The 21,551-nt window shown below is 38.3% G+C and overlaps 4 protein-coding genes across 5 annotated transcripts; all 4 read right to left on the bottom strand.

The window, feature by feature from the left end:
- Positions 574 to 1,491, bottom strand: LOC109718878 (E3 ubiquitin-protein ligase ATL41-like). Its single transcript, XM_020245342.1, has one exon. It carries the CDS (start codon positions 1,269 to 1,271, stop codon positions 729 to 731), a length of 543 nt encoding a protein of 180 aa, XP_020100931.1. The 5' UTR covers positions 1,272 to 1,491; the 3' UTR covers positions 574 to 728.
- On the bottom strand, positions 5,770 to 6,768 carry LOC109718507 (RING-H2 finger protein ATL39-like). The gene has a single exon (XM_020244760.1). The coding sequence runs from the start codon at positions 6,521 to 6,523 to the stop codon at positions 5,879 to 5,881; it is 645 nt and encodes a 214-aa protein (XP_020100349.1). The 5' UTR covers positions 6,524 to 6,768; the 3' UTR covers positions 5,770 to 5,878.
- LOC109718505 (magnesium-chelatase subunit ChlI, chloroplastic-like) lies at positions 8,576 to 11,095 on the bottom strand. 2 transcript variants are annotated; one of them, XM_020244759.1, is made up of 4 exons: positions 10,939 to 11,095; positions 10,694 to 10,815; positions 9,263 to 10,322; positions 8,576 to 8,941 (listed from the first exon to the last, which is right to left on the bottom strand). In XM_020244759.1, the coding sequence occupies exons 1-3, from the start codon at positions 11,015 to 11,017 to the stop codon at positions 9,279 to 9,281; spliced, it is 1,245 nt and encodes a 414-aa protein (XP_020100348.1). In that variant the 5' UTR covers positions 11,018 to 11,095; the 3' UTR covers positions 8,576 to 8,941; positions 9,263 to 9,278. The 2 variants fall into 2 exon arrangements, with proteins under 2 accessions (XP_020100348.1, XP_020100347.1); XM_020244758.1 differs by having other exon boundaries at positions 8,576 to 8,991.
- LOC109718453 (3'-N-debenzoyl-2'-deoxytaxol N-benzoyltransferase-like) lies at positions 12,911 to 14,851 on the bottom strand. The gene is given in 4 exon segments (XM_020244699.1): positions 12,911 to 13,484; positions 13,581 to 13,936; positions 13,938 to 14,408; positions 14,780 to 14,851. Coding segments are annotated over 4 exon segments (1,422 nt in total). The 3' UTR covers positions 12,911 to 12,961.

Here is a 21,551-nt window from a genome sequence, read left to right on the forward strand (position 1 = left end):
TTATTTCAATTTACTTCAGGAATTAATGATTAAGAGTCCTTTTTTTCAAAGAACAAGATAATATGCTATTGTTTCATTCAACTAGAAGATGAATTAAGTTACAAACCGAGATAACCACGCCTCAAGATAATATGTATATATATATATTAAAAGTAATTTTGCCATAAAATAAAAAAATTTCAGACGGAAAATAGATAAACCATCAGCATGCGAAAATTCACGGCCGACGTGTTCAGTGAAAAGTATATACAAAAAATTGCAATATTGGAATCATACAGGAATCACTCATATATTTAGGAATGTGTCTAGTTAATTAGACTTGAGACTATAGTAAATTATATAAAATAACTATTATTCTTTAAAAAATTAAATTTCCATAAAACGATATTTTTTAAATTTCCATAAAACGATACTCAACAAACACGAAATTAAAATTTATTTTATGGAATTCTGGGTTAGATTCTCATTGGAGAAATAATTTTTCTATATCATTAGGGAGCGTAAAATGTGTCCCTTTCCCCCACCATCGATCAATTTCTACACGGAATCAAAGACATTTCAAAATTTTGTAACGTACGTCGTGGGTTGGCGCAACAAAAACAATATGCATCACAACACCAACATGTGGTAAGTAAGCTCCAATTAATGCCTAAAAAATTCTCCCACGAAATTAAACAAAAAAAAAAAAAAGCCTTAAAAAAAAAATTGTTCTCTTTAATCCCCCCTAGCTATACAGGCAAATATTGAACTCCGGCCGACCCTTCGGCGACCACCGCGGTCGCGGTCGCGGTCGTGGTCGGCATCGCCGCCTGCTCGTTATCCTCGGCAGCATCCGCCGGCCCGACGACGGCCCGGCAAACCGGGCACGTCGAGTGCGAGTACAGCCACATGTCGATGCACTCCATGTGAAACAAGTGCTTGCACATCGGCAACCGCCGCACCGTCTCCCCGTCGTCCACCGACTCCAGACACACCGCGCACCCTCCACCGCCCCCGCTGCTGCCGCCGTCGGCATCCTTTTCATAAGCAAAAGCTGGTAGGGACGAAATGGCGGATGGACTGAGCCCACTGGTACGACGGAACCAGCGCGTCGACGCGACAGACGGACCGACTCCGCTGCCGCGCCGGCGCTGGCACACGCACTGCAGGAAAACCGCGATGGCCACGAAGACGGCGCCGGAGCAGAAAGCGACGGCGGTGAGGACTAGCGTCGACGCCGCGCCATAGTAGGCCGGATTATCCTGCGCCAAAAATCGTGCGGTGGGGGGCATGGTGCAGGGGTGTGTATACTGTTACTTCTCTAATTTTTGCTCTTCCTAGATTCTTCTTAACTAAGAGGTAGCTAATTAAGGTTGATCGATTAATTAGCTGATACTAGTACTAGTATACCGTGTACTAATAATAAATAAATTCTATATGGGTGTAATTTCCTGAGAGAGTCGACGTTGACCAGCGTTACATTTATACATTAACACACGCTATCTTATAAAAAATTTGGAATTTATAACAAGGAGAGTGATTTTTATGTTTGCTTGTGTTTGTGGAATTGGGCTTTATCTGCTTCTTTAAATTTGCTTCGGATGGAATGTCACAATCGTATGGTCCCTCGTTTGAATGAAATAATCTGTTTGTTTATAATTAAGTGGCAACATCATGTGACAATTGACATGGTGCAGGAAACAATTAATATAACTATTTAGGTTAGGTGATAGGTTTTTATTTTTTTTTTATTTTTTTGGTTTTGGGCACCGTAAGTCGGGTATAATTGCTATTTTGAGTACAGACATGTGTGTACGTGTAATATACGGACATTTTTTTGTTTTTGAAAAAAAGGCAGAGTTTTTGAAAACTTCACGTATACGCTTTGTCTGTAATGAGAGCCGGTAATAATTGAACCAAATTCCAGGCATGGCTCCAGCTCCGCTCAATTTTATAGTCAAACATGCTCACCGCAAAATCATACCTTCGGAACTCGACAAGGAATGGACAGCGTGTATTGACGGTGGATCCCTGACGGACGTTTTTTAGTGAGATCTACTTACACTATGTTAAACAACGGAGAAACAAGGGATTACAGGACTTGTGACATCTGGAGACTTCATATTTCTCTTAAAATGAAGGTCTTCTGTTGGCTCGTGCTCACGAAAAAGACACCCACTATTGATAACCTATTAAAAAGAGGGTGGACCGGAAATACGAGCTGTGTACTTTGCGGGTCGGAACTAGAAACGCTTGACCATCTCTTTACACGATGCGCGTTTATCAGATTCCTTATGGTTATGTCACTAAAGGATGTCCAGGTAGAAAAATTAGGAGCTGACGTACACCAGCTGTGGGATATATGAAAAGGACGGAAGGTCTCGAATAACGATTTAAGCGGTATTATTGCTTGCTGGTGGGTGATTTGGGAGACTAGGAATGGAATCATTTTTGCGAAGGCCCAGGCCGACCCGATCCGTGGGACTCATAAGATCAAACACCTGATAGCTCAGTGAGGCATTCATGATCCGTAGAGCTATAGTTAGACCTCGTAGTCAGTATAGAGGTATAAATTGTACTTTGCAAACAACATCCGTTCTCCTGTTTTTTTCTTTTTGTCTCCGTCAACCTTGAGGTCTTGATGCCTTACCCATGTTGCTTAATTCACCTACTATATGAATGAAACGGGTAGCATGCTACCCTTTTCTCAAAAAAAAAAAAAAAAAAAAAAAAAAAAAAAAAAAAAAAAAAAAAAAAGAACAAAAATAAACAAAATGAATTCAATTCAAATTTCATATGGTGTGTCTGTGTGTTCTTGTATGTGTATAAATGTGTGTTGTACATACAGTAAGCGTCTGTAGTATACTACCTGATTCATTTATTATTTTAAAAAATAAACTTGGCTAGAAATATAAAATAGGGGCAATTGCCTATATACCCCTGAAAAATTCCCGATTTTCTTTCTTAGCTTCCAAATCTTTCTAATACACCCTTGGAGTTAAGTTCCGTTAGTGAGTTGCCGTTATCTTTGAAAAATTACCATTTTGCCCATTCCAATATATTCTTGTACTGTAACTAACTTTTCTTATATACCCTTCATATAGTAAATACTTTTCTTATTTCCCTTTCAAATATTAATTAATTAATTAAGCACAGCCAGATGAATGGATGAAATCGATTGCATCTAAACTAGCCTTAGTGGCTGGAGGCATAGTTAGTTAATTTGGATTCGGCAAAAATTCGGTACGGATAAAATTCGGATAAAATCCGTCTTTTAATTTTTAAATTCGTTGAAAAATACGGCTAAAAAACGGATTCGGCAATTATTCAGATACGTGATTTATACAGGTATTATACGTTCACCAATTAAAAATTTGGGATAAAAAATTCGGCTACATAATAAATATATAATAATTAATATACTATATATATTATTATTATTATAATTTTTATATATAGATTAAATATATTTAAAATTATAATAAACATATATTAATAATATATAAGAATTATATATTTAAAAATATTAATAAACTCAGTTCTGTGCTGAAGAATAATTTATTCCAATTAATCTTAAATAATTAACTCTCCCACCCTAATTAACTCTCCCAATTGACTTCTCTAGTTAATTGTCAATTAGCCCTCGTACAGCACCGCTACTCGTCCCCTTCATCCGCACCGGCAGCACCCACCTCGACCACCGTCGCCACTCTAAACCCCGAGGACCCCGCGCCGCCCTGAGATCATCCCAAATAAATTAATATTCAAATAAACAAATAAATAAATAAATATATCACTACATGAAAAACAAGAAGGCGAAAATGGATCCCCATGAACATAATTTAAGCTATATTTCGGTCTATTAAATTGAAATTTTTGCTCTGTAACTCCTTTTCGGCTGAATAAATGAAAAGTGAATTTCGTTTTTTTCTCTCTGATCCGCATTTTCTTAATTTCATTCATAATTCTAGTGAGGTGACCTGCTACATTTTTACCAAGAATTAAAAAGAAAAAAATGGTGAATCAAAAATAAAACGAAAAATCGCATCGTTATAATTAGTATTATTAATTGTACCCGGGCGAAGATGGGGATGAGGGAGGCGGCGGCGAGGAGTTCCCCGTGGTTCCTCCTCCGTCCATCTCCTCTCTCTTTCTCTCTCTACACTCTCTCTAGCTCTCTCGACTCTCTATCTCTCTTTCTCTCTCTTTTTCTTGGTGAGTGGTGGTCGTGTTCTCTCTGTTTTGTCTTGAGGAGGAGGACGACGAGAGTGACGAGAAGGGTGGTGTTGGAGGTGGAGGTGTGGGAGGTGGTGGTGGTCTGAGAGGAGATGAGGCGAGGTGGAGGCCGAGGAGCCGGTGATCAAGTTGGAAGGGAAAAAGAATAACTTAAGGAATTAACATAATAAGGTAGGGATAAAATAAGTATTTTATATAGTTTTTAACTCTAGTATATATTTAATCTATGTTTAACCCGAGTTAAACTAATAGGGGATAACTGCAGAGATATTTTGGAATAACGGTGGAACATATGAATGACATTTTAGAAAAAAAAAAAAAAATAGAAATAAATCGGATATTTTCAGGTGCACGAAGGGTATATAGTAAGGTATCGAACTTGAGCTTCAAGTACCAATAGTCAAGTTATTTATCAACTGCATTAGGGACTGGCGATATCAGTAAGCAATTTAAATGTTAGTGGTTTCACAGTTTCACTCTAATCATGTGGGCTTATAGGGGTGGAATTGGGCCTTAACAAGGCCCATTATGCGTTTCTGGCCGATTTCACTGTCGACGGCCTGTTTCGTAGTAAGTATTTTTCCCAACTATTTTTCCTGCATGGTAGCCTCATTATAAAGTATATATATATAAATAGCCACAAAAAAATAAATATAAGAAAATTACTATCATCCTAATTGTACATTTTCTCATTTAAGAATCAAAAATCTTATAACACTAAGCGCTTGGTACTAGCAGTCTAGCTCTCTCTCTCTCTCTCTCTCTCTTTCTATATATATATATATATATATATATATATATATATATATATACTATATATATATATATATATATATATATTCTATACCTTATATATGAAAAGCACGATATATCAATTTGGGTTGTTCGACAGACCCATTTTTTGGGCGGAAAATTAGCACCCATTTTTCTTTTCCGTACAAAAAATTTAAATATAGAATAAAATAGAAATAGAATAGCAATGAATAGTAAGTTTCTATAACAGATACTGATGTGAAAATCCTAAAATATAAATTTTCTATTTAATTCAAAAGTAGTTTCTATAACAGATTACGGGTGTGAAAATCTATTAAAAGTATTTTCCCATTTATTTAAATATCTTTTTAGATATTATCTATTTAATTTCAAAATATATTTTCTTTTTAAGATAACGGATTTTATTTTTCTATTTAATTTCAAAAATTTATTTCCTAACAGATTTTATTTTTCTATTTAATTTCAAAAGTAATTTTTGCATTAGAGATTATTGTTAATTATTTATCATTTAAAGCATATCTTTCTTAATAGCGTGATTTATTATTTTAAATTTTTTAGATACATATTTGGCAATCATATAAAATATGGCCTAAAATTAAAAAATAATTTTAAAAAATTATAACTTTTTCTAATAATTATTATGTGCATTTGCACGTATATTTTACTAGTATATATATATATATATATATATATCCATAGACACTTTGAGGTAGTACTACCGTAAATTTTGCTTGTTACATATCCACTACAAAACACAACAAACACTACATATATACTTTAAAATAGTAGAGCCGCAATTCTCGTTTCTATCCAATCAAAAATCTTGATTATGTTTTGAATAATTCATGTACTGTAGAACTAGTTTTACATGTGGAATTTCTGGCAATAATTACTGCCTCTCAGCATCTTCTACTCCTGCCGCCTCCGGCTGCGCGGACTGCCTACACGACCAATCCCGACCGACCATCCGCCGGAACGACGAGCCCAGCCGCGACGTGGACTCCGCCTCTTTCCCAGCAGCCGTCGACATGCCTTCCACACCCGCTGCCCCTGCGGCCGCCATTTCTGCGAACACTCCAGGCGGCAACAGCAGTGGCAGGACCGGCTCAGCAGCTGCACGGCACACCGGACAAGTGGAGTGCAACCGCAGCCATGTGTCTACGCACTCGACATGAAACACGTGCTTGCAGTTGGGCAGAAGCCGCACCGCTTCCCCCTCCTCGAGGGCGCCGAGGCACACCGCGCACTCCGTCGCACCGAACTCCCCTTCTTTATAGGCAAAAGTCGGCATGGCAGAGATGGTGGCGGGGCTGAGGCCAGAACTAGGCTGGCCAAGGGAGCTGTCGGTGCGTAGGGCGGTCGTCGTTGCATCCGGGCGGCTGCGGAGGTACCGGGAGTAGTAGTGGAGGAGGACGATGAGGATGGCGATAAGGATTAGGGTTAGGGTGACGGAGAGCATGACCGTGCCAGCGAAGCCGTAGCTCAGTGGTTTGGTCGGGGGATCGCCGGAGTTTTGTGAGGCCTTAGTTGACATCGAGGTGGTTTTCTCTCTCTTCTCGATCTCTTCTCTCTCTTAGATTCCTAAATTGCTAGGGACGGAATTTTTATGCATGGAGTTTGTTAAAAGATGACTTCCGAGTTTTATTATCCGGTGAAAGATACGGGTGACGTGGCACTGAGATAAGCCATTAGTCCTGTAGATGGAAAATTGAAGGATTGTGTGCTACAAAAGGTAATCTATACAGTGCTTTTGACGGATCAAATGTCAACGAGACAAGGGGAATGATATCTGTAGATTATTCAATATAAAAATAAATTTAATTGATTCTATAGCAATAGAGTACAGTAATGTTATTTTACAACAAATTTAGAAACAATAAATTGTAACTTCTACTTTTAGAGGTTCAAAATGCAACTTTTGAGGTTCTTTGTGACAAAAAACTTTAGATCTTTTGTTTTTTATTTTACATTCCACAAGAAACTATTGCTTAAAAGCAAAAGCCAAAAGTCCTTCCATGAAGTAAATTGCACTTTTGGGTACATTCGGCGTATCCGAAACATAACTCTAAAAAAAAAAAGCTACCTTAAAAAAAAAAAGAAAAAGCGATAGTTGCAATCGAGAAGGTCAAACCCTTCTACAAAAGAAAAATAGGAAAGGACAAGGAAACTTCCTAGCTAACAAAATAGAAGGTCATCCAATCAAACATTTTCATATTTTACAGAAATATAAAAAAAATAAAAAACACTACCATTTTAATATGTAATTGCCATCCACTTCCTAATTAAAATCTTCTCCATCTACTTACTGAGTGTTATAACTGCATAATAAAGAAGACTTAATTCCCTGATAAAGCCCTCCACAAGTAACATTGCAACATACAACCTCGGAGGAGAAATTATTACCACAAAGACAAGGAGAGAGTGCTCTACTTACAAGATTGCTTTTTTGATGTAGAATTACTAACAATCTACTAGAACTTAGCTGCATTAGTTGAAGGCCTATGACAAGTTTGTGAACTGCAAAGCTGCTTGCACTTGCAGATCCAGGGAAACCGCAACTTCCGAGTGATGAGACGAAAAAAAAGAAAAAGCAAAAATCATATACCTAGTCCTGCAACCGCAGCAAGTTCCAAATAGCAAATGCATTCAGACATTATTGGGTCACCAGTTCAGTTACCTGGCTTTGCGCAACACAAACGGCAGCACCTGAACTCATAAGCCGGAAATAAGAATGCCGAATATTGGGTGACAAAATCTGACAAGACCTGACCAACTTACCCAGTCCAAGTACAAGAATAATGTGCAACCTTTTGTGAAAAGGAAAATGTGCAGCATGTTTGCTGAGTATCAGCTATGTAGAATATAGACGATTCACTGTCGGTACATTGAACAAGCCCATGATTGACACATCAATTGCAACCAAGTTCAATGTACTTGCACTATCGACAACAATCATGTTAATGGATCATTCTTATACTTGCTAATATACATATATTCTGCGTACTTCAAGAGTATAAATATTAATGGTTTCTGCTAACAGAAACAAATAACAAAGCATGCATGCTCCATGTGTTTTAATCATGAAAGGAAGCAGAATGTACATTTGTCGTGCATTCGTCTGCAATACTGCTCAAAGAAATTACAGAGTCAAATCTTTCCTACCTTCAGACACTACGAGGGAAACCTCACTCAATATCTACTAGACAGGTAGAATACAGATGCTTTTTGTATTCTCCAAGTGGCTAAAAAGATAAAGCGAGGTGCTGCAAAGATTCTTAAAAATTAATCTGCGAATTCACAATTACGAAGAAGCAGATGTTGATGCAATTTCTTTTTCCAATAAAAACTTCAAACTAAATAAAGAGTAAAGATACGTCCAAGTTATCGATGCAAATTCAAAATCATTCCCTATCCAGTGGAATAGCTGGATAAAGAAAAAAAGCTTCATACAGTTGCTGTTATTAGAAGCACTAACATCTTTTATTAGAATACTTTGTGCATAAGCATTCCTTTGTGCGAATGCATAGACAAAAAAGTAGTTTCATTATAGAATATTAGTTGAAGGCTGAGATCAGTGAGAAGAAACTATGCTTAACTCTTTACAGGAACTGTCCAAAATCACATGTAAAATTCTTTTGTTTCCATGGCTTTTGGAAGTTGTAAGCTTCTCTTTTCTAAAGAGTGTCCTTCAGCTTATATTTTTAAAACTAAAGCAAAGAACAAAAAGTTTCGGAGAAGCACTACCAAATGATCATATGTAGAAGTTCACAGCTAGGTAAGCAGAGAAACATGGTGATAGGTCATAGACTGATTACATTTTTACCAATAGATATCGGATAATTAGCATCCGTCAACCAATTCAAAAAACCATAAGAATACTCTCTGCCACCTAGTTAGATCGTGTCTGACCTGGCTCCGGAATAGCTTATTCACTTTTGCAAAGCAGCAGCACCTGGGCATTTGCAACTCTTTTAGGTCAGATTCTGTTTTCCATTATCCAACCTAACAGAGAAAGGCATTCACACGTTTCACAAAATTAAGGATTGTGCAATATTAAGGCAAAATTTACATTAAACTCTCAAAACGAAACTAAAACATGGATGAAAGAAGCAACTCTCGTAAAAAGCAAACTCCCATTTAACAGCTGATAGAGAAATCCGTAGACAGACAATTAAGCAACTCTTCTGACTCCACAAACACTTGCAAAATTTACATCAAATAGTTAACAATTAAACAATTCATGAAGAAGAAAAAAGGGTGAGAAACCTCTAACCTCTTTGATCTTCAATTCAGCTGAAAACCTCATAGAACTTCTCTACAACAAGCAACCCCGAATCAATTGATTCCAACGGGTCCTTCCTAAGCCGATGCCTCAAACAATTCGGAATCACGGTTGCAATATCTTCCGCGGTCACTTTATCCCTACCCTTTAATGCTGCCAAAGCCTTCGCCGCCCGATTTGTCACAATATCCCCTCTCAATCCATCCACATTTAGCTCAGAACAAACTTTGGATATCTTAACTCTAAGATCATGATCAATCTGAACAGCACCAAGATTGCTCCGAGCTGATGCTATCTGGTTCTGGAGCTTTTCCTGCTCAGCCTGGTATGATCCTCTAAACCCCTTTGGGTCCTTGTCGAACCGGGCTCGCTCCTCCACGATCTTGACCCTGAGCTCTGCATCCCGCACGGTCACGACCTGTGCATGCATACCAAACCGGTCGAGGAGCTGCGGCCGGAGCTCACCTTCCTCCGGGTTGCCTGAACCAATGAGGATGAAGCGGGCTGGGTGGGAGATGGAGATACCCTCTCTCTCAACCGTGTTCCACCCTGATGCAGCAGAATCCAAGAGCACGTCGACTAAGTGGTCGTCCAAGAGGTTGACCTCGTCAACATAGAGGATGCCCCTGTTGGCCTTGGCAAGGAGGCCAGGCTCAAAGGCTTTGACGCCGTCAGTTAGGGCCTTTTCTATATCGATGGTGCCGCAGACGCGGTCCTCGGTGGCGCCAAGTGGGAGGTCAACCATGACGACCCTGGTGGTGGCGACAGGAAGCTCCTCGCCGTTGGCAAGGCGGGCGCGAGCATCGGCAGACAGGGACTCGGGGTCCTCCGGGTCTGAGTTGAAGGGGTCGCCTGCGACAACACGGATCTCCGGAAGGAGGTCGATGAGGGAGCGAACAGCGGTGGACTTCCCCGTGCCGCGGTCGCCCATGATCATGACACCGCCGATCTTGGGGTCGATCACGTTGAGGAGGAGACAGAGCTTCATCTCATCCTGCCCCACAATGGCCGAGAACGGATACACCGGGCGCTGGGTCTCCTTTGCCGCCACCTGCGGGAAAACCCAGTTTCAGACCCTGCGCATGTGCTCTCGCCAGGCTTAATTACACAAAATTCCTTGCAATTTATTTCTCAGTTACCTCCTAAATACAAAAATTTTCTTCAATCTTAACTCTGCATTTTACCACTATCTTCAATAGGTCCAGAAACTTAGAACAATGATCGAATTCAGATACAATACTGTACCAAAATAGATTGCATATCACATCTCTTCTATACACAAACATCAATCTAAAGTTTGAACTCACATAATGGACGTAAAACTAAATAAAAGTCGTCGCCATTAGATTGAAAGGTTTTATTTTGATATAGTTTAGCCGAACAAATTTGTTAGAGAACCTGGTTAACAACAATGCCTATCACCTGTTCGGTGGACTGCGCGAGAGGAGCGGCGACGTTGGAGACAACGAGGCGGCGGGGGCGGGGTCCGCTACCAAACCCGACTCCAAATCCGCCATGGAAGCGCCTCGTAGTGTGAAACCGAGCTGTGGAAGGTGGAGAAGAAGAAGAAGAAGAAGAAGAAGAAGATGATGATGATGATGACAACCCATGAGAGGAATGGAGTTGGGTACAGAGGGGATGGTGATGGAGACGGGGTTTGAGGTTACCGCGAAGTGAGTTGGGGGCGGAGGCGAAGCGGGGAGGGCACGCGGCGGAGGCGGAGGAGGGAGAGAGCAGCGCCGCCATGGGAGGCTGAGGGGGTGGTGGGAGGAGGAGGAGGCGCGGAGAGGGAGAAGGGAGAGGGGTGTGGTCGAGTGAGGAGAGGGGTGTGGTCGAGTGGAGGAGGAGGAGACGAGGGGATAAGAGGAGACAAGGCTATGTGGACGGTTGGGATTGTGATGGGATTTTCGGGGTCTTTTTCAGAATAAGTTTTTGGCTGAACCTCGCCTACCACGTCACTTGTGGTCCTGCAGACTTTTTAAAATTTTCCTTTACTTACGAAAAAAAAAAGGGTGATTTACTCGTCAATAATCAATTTGACTCGCTAGTGTTTTAGCATAGTTTTTACAGTATTTTATATTTATTTTGTCGAAATAATTTATCATTTAAAAATATAAAAAAGTAAAATATTTTAAACTATATGGTGATAATTTATTTAATAATAAAATATTATAGTGAAATAAAAGTAAAACTATAGAATAGTTACGTATCATACGTACTAAATCATATTATAGTTAAATATAATTTTTTAAATTACTGATTAATAACGGAAAAAATATATTGAACTATCTTGAAATAAATTGAAGTTTACACTTTTATGAATTATTAAGAAATGTGCCCAAGTACAACTAAACCAAACCAAACCACTGCTAGCTTGGTGGTAAATGTATCCAACGGGTATTTAGTTTGAATCTCTTTAGAAGAATACAGGTTACAGTTGCATTGTTTTCTTTTTATGTATTTCTTTTATATAGAATATAAAGATATTTATTTGGAGCATAAAATTTCTAAATGCGTAAACACGAAAGTTGGCTCACGGTGTATTAAGTATAATAAAATCCTTCAAATATAAATGAGATGACTTTAATTGCACGGTGAATATACCTACGTATTTCATACATACGCATGCATGAGTCCGTGAGCTGTGTTTGCAAGAAGCCCATACATATCCTAATTAAGAATGTTGACCTTACATTAAGATTTGTCATGTGCGTATATGCATATAAAAAGATTGCCATACTTCACAATTAATGAGTATCGAGTAAAGAACGAGTGAAGATCGTGAAGTGTGGTGGTGAAGTACGAAAATTTAATTAGTAGCTCGTTCAGCTACCCTTTATTTTGTAAGAAAAATCTATTTGGGATAAGGATATAAACTTTTTTTATAACAAAAGAGTACTGGAAACTTAAAATACCTCTCAAAATTAAGTTTTTTCTATGACTAGCCTCAAGGAATAGGGTTGTGACAGCGAATACTTTATCCAAGCATGGCTGACAGGGACCATCGATATGTGCTCTATATATGTTGCAAAAATGAAGAAAAGCTGAAACACTTATTTTTTCAAATGTGAGTTCGCAGTAAATCTGTGGATCAATCTTCTACATGGCATACCGAATTCTGCGCACATTTTGTTAAATCAATTAGAAAATCTACTGTCCAAATGGAGTCGAGTAAGGAAATCACAATCGGGACAAGCAAAAATTCTCTTCGACCTCTGCTTTGCTGCGACTTGTTGGGAACTTTGGAAAGAAAATTTTTTTAAAATCTTTAACAATCGTGTAACTGGAAGTGAAAAAGTGGGTACCAAAGCCTTTTCCTCTGTTATTCTTTGGAACTCATTTCTAAGGGGATAGTGAGCAACAGCCCACACTTTTGGGGCTCTACTAATCATGTATGATGTACTTTCTCAAATAGAATATTTTCCTGTTTAATCAAAAAAAAAAAGAAAAGAAATAATCATAAACTAATTATATTTAGGTTGAGAAAAATATAGAGATACGGATTTATCTTTTACTTTTTTCGTAGAAGGGATATATTTCTCTTATTCGTTATATTTCTTTTCGATTATTTTTGTATTAATTTTTTATTTGTATATTTTTTATTGATAGTATATGTAAGACGATCTTAAACCCCAACACTTTAGACAGGAATAAGGATTAAGATATATCGAGTACAATCACACAAAAAGCTTAGCTACATGACAACGTCTCCATCTCCACCTTAAAACTCGGCAACAATTTCTCCGGCAAAGACACCAACACTCTAAATCCTTCGTCCTTCCTCTCATCCGTCGCACCGTAAGGCAAAAAAAAGCAAGTCTCAACACTCCCCAGCAACTTCCAAGAGAGGGGCAAGACGTCGACGGGCCCGCCCCACCCGAAGTCGACGTCGGAGTGTCCCAACCGCCGCCAGTCGGTGAATGCGGCGACCGATCCCCCCGCGGTGATACCTCTCGCGTAGTTCAGCTCCTGGAAGTCGATGTACGACCTCACGTACTCGTCGGTCACGTCGCGCTTGCTCTCGCGAATTAGCACAGCTGTTTTCGACAGCGGCTGTTCTGCCAGCTCCCCGGCGGTGAGACGGACGTATGCGGGGACGCACACGTTGCCCCAGTACCCGGCGGGGAGCGGCGGATTGAGAATTTTGCTTATGTTCATTGAGTATACCATTTTTACGATCTCGTTATTGCTCCCAGTTCCAGTAGTCCTGACCCTGTTAATTACAGTGTGGTGCAGTTATTTGTAATGTTAGCGTTGTGTTTATACCCTCATGAGTGTCGTTTTCACTTGTACACGCAATCTGTCTAACCTGGCTCGCCATATGAACGCGCTCAAAGCCTCGAACGTGGTGAGGCGCGACCCCGTCGGGGACTCGTCCACGAGCCGGTTCCTGAGTCGCTCGGCGCACGTGTTACTCACGTGAAAGCACTCCCTCGCCATGCGGGCCCCGCTCCTGCTCGCTGCATCGTACGGTCCGCGGGACGCCACCCGTTCGTCGAAGTCGAAGATCTCGTTGAACCGCGGCAGCTCGACCCGGGGAGGCTTGCGCGGGCCGAGCAGGGTGGACCGGTCCCAGACCGGGTCGACCGGCGGTCCGCCTAGACCGCGCGCGAGCCGGGCGACGGCGCAGAGGAACTTGGTGGCGCCCGCACCGTCGCACATGGCGATGTCGTGGACGCAACATCCGAGCGGCGAAACCCCCGCACGCGAACTGCGTCACCTGAGCCGCCAAGGCCGAGCGCGCCGTCGGGCCCGCCCTCAGACAGCGCCAGGCTCGGCACGAGCCGGGTCGAGAAGGCCGAGTCGACACCGAGCGGCGATCGCGATCCGCGTCGCGGCGCGCGTACAGGTGCACGCCGATCTCCTCGCCGGCGGCGGCGGAGGGGTAGGCGGAGCTTTCGAGGCGTGCGTCGCGGCGCGGCGCGAAGGGGAGGAAGTGGTTGGGGCGGCGAGCGCGGCGTCGAGGGCGCGGGAGATGACGCGTGGAGGGGTCGCCGTCGGGGCTTGTCGGGGAGTAGATGGCGGAGGGTGCGGGAAGCTGACGTTGAGGTTGGGGTCGGTGTCGAGGTGGGAGAGGGGTAGAGGATGGGGATCGGTGGAGAGGAGGCGGAGGAGAAGGGGAGAATGAGAAGGGTTTCTATCATTTCGAATCTCACATTTTGGCAATTTGAGTTAGAATTAGGGTTGTGGATCGGATTTGGGGAATTCGACCTTTTTTTTTTTTTTCCAATTTTGTTGAGATTGTTAATGAGGGTTTGGTGAGAGAGAAGAGAGAGAAGAGAAAGAGAGAGAGAGAAGTTGAAGAAGCAGGAGGAAGTCGGTGAAGTGACGTGGAAGCGGGAGCATCAATTTTGAATTGGAGATCAGAAGCCGTTGGATTAGTTATAGTTTTTATTGGGCCTATGTGGGCTTGGTTGGGGTGGTTTAGGGATTAAAAGAAATAGAAGGAATTAATAACTACAAAGAGTTTGGCCCGAGAGCTAACCCAAATCATCAGTGGCCCATCACAAGCAAATAAAATTCATATGCAATTAGTAAGGCGCGCCATTTAGTGTTAAGAGCCGCCTGGGCGAAAGCCATTGTACAATGTTGCTCATCTACTCTTTTTTATTTTTTTTTCGGTGGAATCAGCGGAAAATATAATTTACACACCTAATTAAGATACCGATGTATGCAAATAATAAAATATTTATTTATTGAGCCTGTTTTTACTGCAATTACTAGTTATGAATTTAATGTACTTCAAATCATTTGGAGTTATGATCAAAGTTGTGTACATGCGATAAAAAAGTTAACAGAATTAATGTTCAATTATATACTTTCAAAAGTGACATCACGAAATCATAGTGATTTACAGAATAATTTATGAGGCAACTACCCAAAAAAGAATGGAGCAAACATATTTTATAAATGTGCAATGGATACATAAAATATTCAAAGAAAAGAAATAATTTGTTTTAAAAAAATTGTAGACACGGCAGGGTGTAAACGAGCCGAACACGAGCTGACTCGTTAAAGTATCGAGCCGAAAAATTCAGCTCGTGTTCGGCTTGTTTATTAACGAGCCGAACACGAATAAACGAGCCGAACACGAGCTGGCCCACGAGCTGGCCAACAAACAATAAATTAAAAATGATTAGATTAAATATATATAAAAAGTAAATTTATAAAATCTTATCCATTAGACTTTGATCTAATAGTTGAAACTTTACGTATAAATGTGTCTTTTTATAATTAAGCTCGCATTTATATTTTTATTTTGCTAAAATGTAAATAATAAAAATATATATTATATATATAATTATTTATTTATATATATAAATATATATAAATATAAATTAAATAAATTATATAAATATAAAATATATGTATTCGAGCTATTATCGAGCCGAACACGAGCTGGCTCGCAAACAGCGAGCTGGATTGCCACCTTTAGACACTGCAATAATGGGATGATCCGGAGACTACTAATAATTTTTTAGCATAAAGAGAATCCTCTAAAGCACTGAGATTTTGAACTATGCGATGCGAAAGAGTAAAAGTGTTCTACTTTAAGACGAGAAATTTAAATTTAAAATTTTCAAAAGAAAGGCGAAAATATAGAAATTCAAATGTATAAAGTAATGTTTTACCTCATAAAAAGCATTCTAATTTAAGAATATTCGAGAAATACCTAGATGTCCAATAGAGTAACTTCTTTAATTTTCTTTATATATTAAATTTGGTTTTTTTTTTTTGTTTTTGTTTTTTTGGTGGAATTAAAGGTTGAGGTCCTACTTGTAATGAAACCCTACCATATAAGTGAATTAATTAATCATCCAATAGTTGGACATATATGTGGATAATGGAAAAAATATAGATAAATTAAAAAACATGAGGTGGTTTCCTTCTCAATTTTTGTAATTTATGGTTCTGAAAATATGAATCAATTAGGATTCGAACTTAAGATCTCGAATACCAACCATCAAGTTTTTTGCCACTTGTTTTAAGAACAGTTGGTTGTAATTTATGGTTAAAAGAGATGATGATGCTTTTGAAACTTTTCCGAAAATTAATTCTGTATTTTTTCGTTTTAAACCATTCCATCTACAAACTTTATTATATAAATAATTAAATATAAGTTACAATTTGAGAAAATGTTTACAAATCTTCTAAATTTTCGCGGTTTTTGCAAGCATGCATCGGATCATTTAATTTTGGTAATTAGAACTCCGTTAACTTGATCAAATGAGTCAATAAATCACTCTCCTCAGTTGAAGAATATATAAAAAAAGATAATCTCTTCTATTGTAATAAGTTCACTGAATTCTTCAATATTCCTCGAACTTTATTCATTATCAAAACTGAAAGAGAATTTTTTTTATATGTATATTTTTACTTTTATAAGATGATATGCAAAAATATAACTAAAGTTTAAATATTAGGAGGTCTAATGATCAAAATTAAAAGTTCAGACATCAAACCTTAAAAGTGCCGAAGTTCAGAAAGTCTTCGTACATTTTTCCATTAAAAATTGAAGACGAGAGAGGACCCACCTAAGAAGAAGTAAAACAAAGTTAATTAGAACACGTACTTACGCAGAACCGATCGTCCCTATTACAAGTGGCAAATGATTTGATGGTTGACATCTGAGGTTCCAAGTTTGAATTCTAGTTGATTCGTATTTTCAGCAAAATTTATTTTTAAATGAAATAAACGAAACGGATAGCATGCTATCTATCTCTCAAAAAACACATACTTACGTAGGGCCGTATACAGTTAGAGGAGACTGAGTGAGATTACACTAAAACATTTTAAGTCCCACAGTGGGAATGGGTAGAAGAGGAACCCACTTAGACCACACTCCCTTAATACTCTATTAGTTGTAATTACGCGACAAAAAATTAATAATTCGATATATGTAACCAAAAAAACAAATTAAATGACAAGAGCATGACTAGGCCTGCACCAGTTAAAATTTCAGGTATCTGTTTTGATGTTGTAAAGAGTTACTCAAAAAGTTATGCGCCATTGAATGACTTTTTTGTTTGTAATTGTAGCACTTCAGGGTTATGCCTTTTCAGAATCTATACACATATATTATTTCTTATGAAGTTTTGTCACGTGACATCATCATAGTCTTCCCTTCTCAAAATTTCTACTCTTCAATTATTGCGACCGCTCGCATTCCTCATAACGTCTGCCTCTTCGGCTTTTCGTTTCATTAATTCCTTCTCCGTAACGTATGCCTATTCGGCTTTCCTCCTCATTAATTTCTTCTCTGTAACGTCGCTGCTTCAACTTTCCGCCTCATTAGTTTATATTTTCTAAGAGGTGTTATCCGAGGAGCTCGTGGGCACGGCATACGACGTCCTCGACAACTCCAGCCTCAAGCACTGCAGGCGCGCAACCCTAGCCCTCGCCATCAATGTCGGGTGAGTCGAATTCTAACTCTAGCCCCCAACTCTCCTTTCTCGATCTCGACCACTTAAGTTTGTAATGTATAGTTATACAAAGGGTATGTATCCCTCTCCTCTAATGGTCTCGGAGGACAAGTATCGGCTAAGATATGAACTTGCCGAAAAGGGCTTGAAGGCACTGTGGTACTTCACAAAATTGTCAGTGTTAGTTAAGAATGCCCTAAATGAGGATACAAAGAAGTCCAATTTTTATGTAACAATTTTTTTTCTCCTATAGTTTTTTTATCATTTGTTGTTTTTCATTAAATTATAATTCTATTCTAAAAATTTTAAAATATTTTTATATTATTAAATTTAATCAAATATGATTATATCTGTGGCATCGCGCGGGTTTATACACTAGTAATACATTAAGAAAGCAATTTAAAGGCGTTATAGCACTATGCATCTTATATGGCATCTAGATATACCTATTATCTATATAATGAGATTGTCGCAAAATAATTTGATGTAAACAAAACTGTACCAACAAGACCTTTCAGGCCGCAATTTTTCTATAGTCTGGTGCATGAAATTTCTTTTCTGGACGGGGCTGTCCAATTCAGACTATTTATTGTAAGGATCGTCGGTACTAATCATTAATTTTAAAAATTTGAGCTGTTAGAAAAATACAACAAATTTACTTAAAACGTATTAAACAAAGTGTCTAGAAATTCTATTGTGATTCAATCTAATCCAATTAATCTTCCGTGACCTCGAACATGATTCGATCTAATTCAGTCTTTTTCTATGTTCAAAATGACTTAGCAGAATCCGACCTTCCACCACAAAACAGCATGCATGGTGGTGCTCCGAGGTATCTTTTTTTCGTGCAGCGGAAATATATCTTGTACATTTTCTGCAGTGGAGTACAACTCAAAGATCAGTTGAGGGGGAGAATGAATAAATTACTAACGGCCATTTAGTGCTTTTTTAAATTACTATTTTTCTGAAATATGGTGTTAGCCTTTTAATATCTACCAACTTTTTCAACTGTTTCAAAACTTAAAATTAAATTATAAACAATTAAAACATTAGCTTTTACAAAATATACCATTTGAAATCATTAATTAAGAAAATTATAATTAATTTGAAAAGATCTTGTACGATTTGTGACCGTGAAAATGTAGGGGCGGAAATGAGCCGGGCTTGAGCGAGCTTACCTCAGCTTAAGCTTGGTTTGAAATTAATTTCAAGCCTAAATTTAGGCTCAAGTTCGGCTTGAAATTAATTCGAGCCGAGCTCGAGCAAGCCTAATTTTAAATCGAGCGAACTCGAGCTTTAAACTAGTCGTTTGAAATTCTTAACATCATGCAATCTATAGTTAATTTTTTATGAAACATTATCTAAAGTTTGATACAAAAATATGTTTAATAATTCAACATACAAAATAAATGCATGAATACGATATTTATAATAGGGGCAATTGCCTATATACCCCTGAAAAGTTCCCGATTTTTTTATTTACCCCTCTTAGAAGGCTAATATTGAAAATACCCTTCTTATGTTCCAAGTCTTTCTAATATATCCCTGGAGTTAAGTTCCGTCAGTTAGCTGCTTTTATCTCTGAAAAATTACCATTTTGCCCATTCCAATATACCCTCGTAACGTAACTCACTTATCTTATATACCCTTCATATAACAAATATTTTTCTTATTTGCCTTTCAAATATCAATTAATTAATTAAGCACGTTGGGAGCGAGCAGATGAACGGATGAGATCGATCGCAGCTAAACCAATCTTAGTGGCTGGAGGCATAGTTAGTTAATTCGGATTCGGCATATATATTATTATTATAATTTATATATATATATATATATATATTAAATATATTTAAAATTATAATAAACATATATTTTAAATATATAAGAGTTATATATTTAAAAATATTAATAAATAATTACAAAATTATAAATTAAATATTATATGATAATATTTCAATATAAAAATAAAATAATATATAAATATNCCGTCCCCTCCCCCCGCTCCTCCGACATGCCCCCGCCTAACTTCATGCCCCCCGCCTCCCTCTTCTCCTCCTCCTTCGTCCCGTCTGCCGGCATGCTGTTGCTCCCGGCGCCGGCCAAAGCGGCGGAGGACGAGGACGACGACGACGAGAGCGGCGATTCGTGGGCCGTTTTTTTTGTGCGAATGAGGCGAGGCTTCTTGGGGGTGAAGGTGGAGGCGGAGGAGCCGGCGCCGAGGTTGGCGGTGGCGGTGAGCTGCTGGCGCTCGCGGCGGCGGGCGGCGAGCGGTGGGCTTGATTGAGAGTAATGATATTAAGTTGGGAGAGAAAGAAAGGATAGTTTAAGGAAATAGTTTAATAAGATAGGGGTAAAATAGGTATTTTAATTAAGTTTTAACTCTGGTATACATTTAACTCATGTTTAACCCGAGTTAGTTTAACAGGGGATAACTGCGGGGGTATTTTAGAATAACGGTGGAACATATGAGGGGTATTTTAGAAAGAAAAAAAAAGTAGGGATAAATCGGATATATTCAAACGCATGAAGGGTATATTGGCAATTATCCCTTTATAATATTAAGAAAAATAATTTAGAAAAAACAAATGTGCAAGCAAAGTGAAAGAGAGGGAGAGAATAATTAGAGTAAGGTTTTACTAGTTTGATTTTGTAGACCATTAAATATACCAAATAATCAAAACTCTATATACATATAATTAAAATACATAATATATATTATTATATATAATTAAAAATATATTATATATAACTTTATATTATTTATAAATATTTTTTAATATATGTATATTTAAGCTTTTCGAGCCTAATTAGAACGAGCCCAGTAATACTCAAGCTCGGTTTAAAATAAATTTTAAATATTTTTTTCAGTTCAAACTGACTCATTTAATTTTGAATTGAGCTCGAGCAAGCCGAATGCCAAGTCGGACGCGAGCCGAAAACGATTTGCCAGCCCTTCCCATGATTTAAGGTAGAATCTAGTACGGCTTCTTGTTTACCGTAAAAAATGAAAATGGAATAAAATTCAATTAATCAAACTCTAATCTATTCTAAACAAGAAATTTCATTTCTAAATGAAATTAAGCTTAATTTTTTTATCTAAATTCTAGTGAATTTTATTTTGATCTTGTTTGAAGCAGAATGTAAAGGAAATTGACATTTTCGGAGATGTTTTATAAATTAACACCTTAGCTGGTAAGTTAAGTTGCTTTAAAGTATTTGGTGCTTCGTGAGTCTTCAGAACCCACTAATTATGCAACAAAGAGACAAGATATTTCTTTTTGATTTTGTGGGATTGTTATTAAATTTTTAGAAGTACCTTTTAGTCTAGATCAAAAAGTTTATGCACTTTTTTTCTAACAGGTCCCTTATACCAAAAATAAAAATATAAAAAAAAAATCTTGCCCACTATTGTTGTGGCGACAAGTCAACAATCCAAAACGAAAAATATAAAGTACTAGATTTGCTTATCTCACAACAAATTTTACCAAATTTAAATTAATAAAAAGTAATAAAGATGAACTTAAACTGTTGAATCACCGGCATGCCAATTGTGTAGTGTAAAAAATATTCATCTACTTACAAGAAACTTGCGAGAGTTCCAATACACAAAACCGTTAATTCTTTTATAAAAGTTTTAAAGTAACATTGATTTTTTTATATTCAACAAAATGCATGCATGGTCCTGACTCCTGAGCCTGCATTCGTAGAGCACAACTCTACACGCACTTTGGATCTCTCACATAACTATAGTAAACAATTGCAAAGTCCCTCTATATATATATACGAGGCATATTTGGCTAAGTCCCCTAACACCATTAATTCACAACTGCATTGCTAAGCAACCATATCTTCTAGCT

Source organism: Ananas comosus, linkage group 12, assembly GCF_001540865.1.
Source record: "Ananas comosus cultivar F153 linkage group 12, ASM154086v1, whole genome shotgun sequence".
NCBI lineage: Eukaryota > Viridiplantae > Streptophyta > Magnoliopsida > Poales > Bromeliaceae > Ananas > Ananas comosus.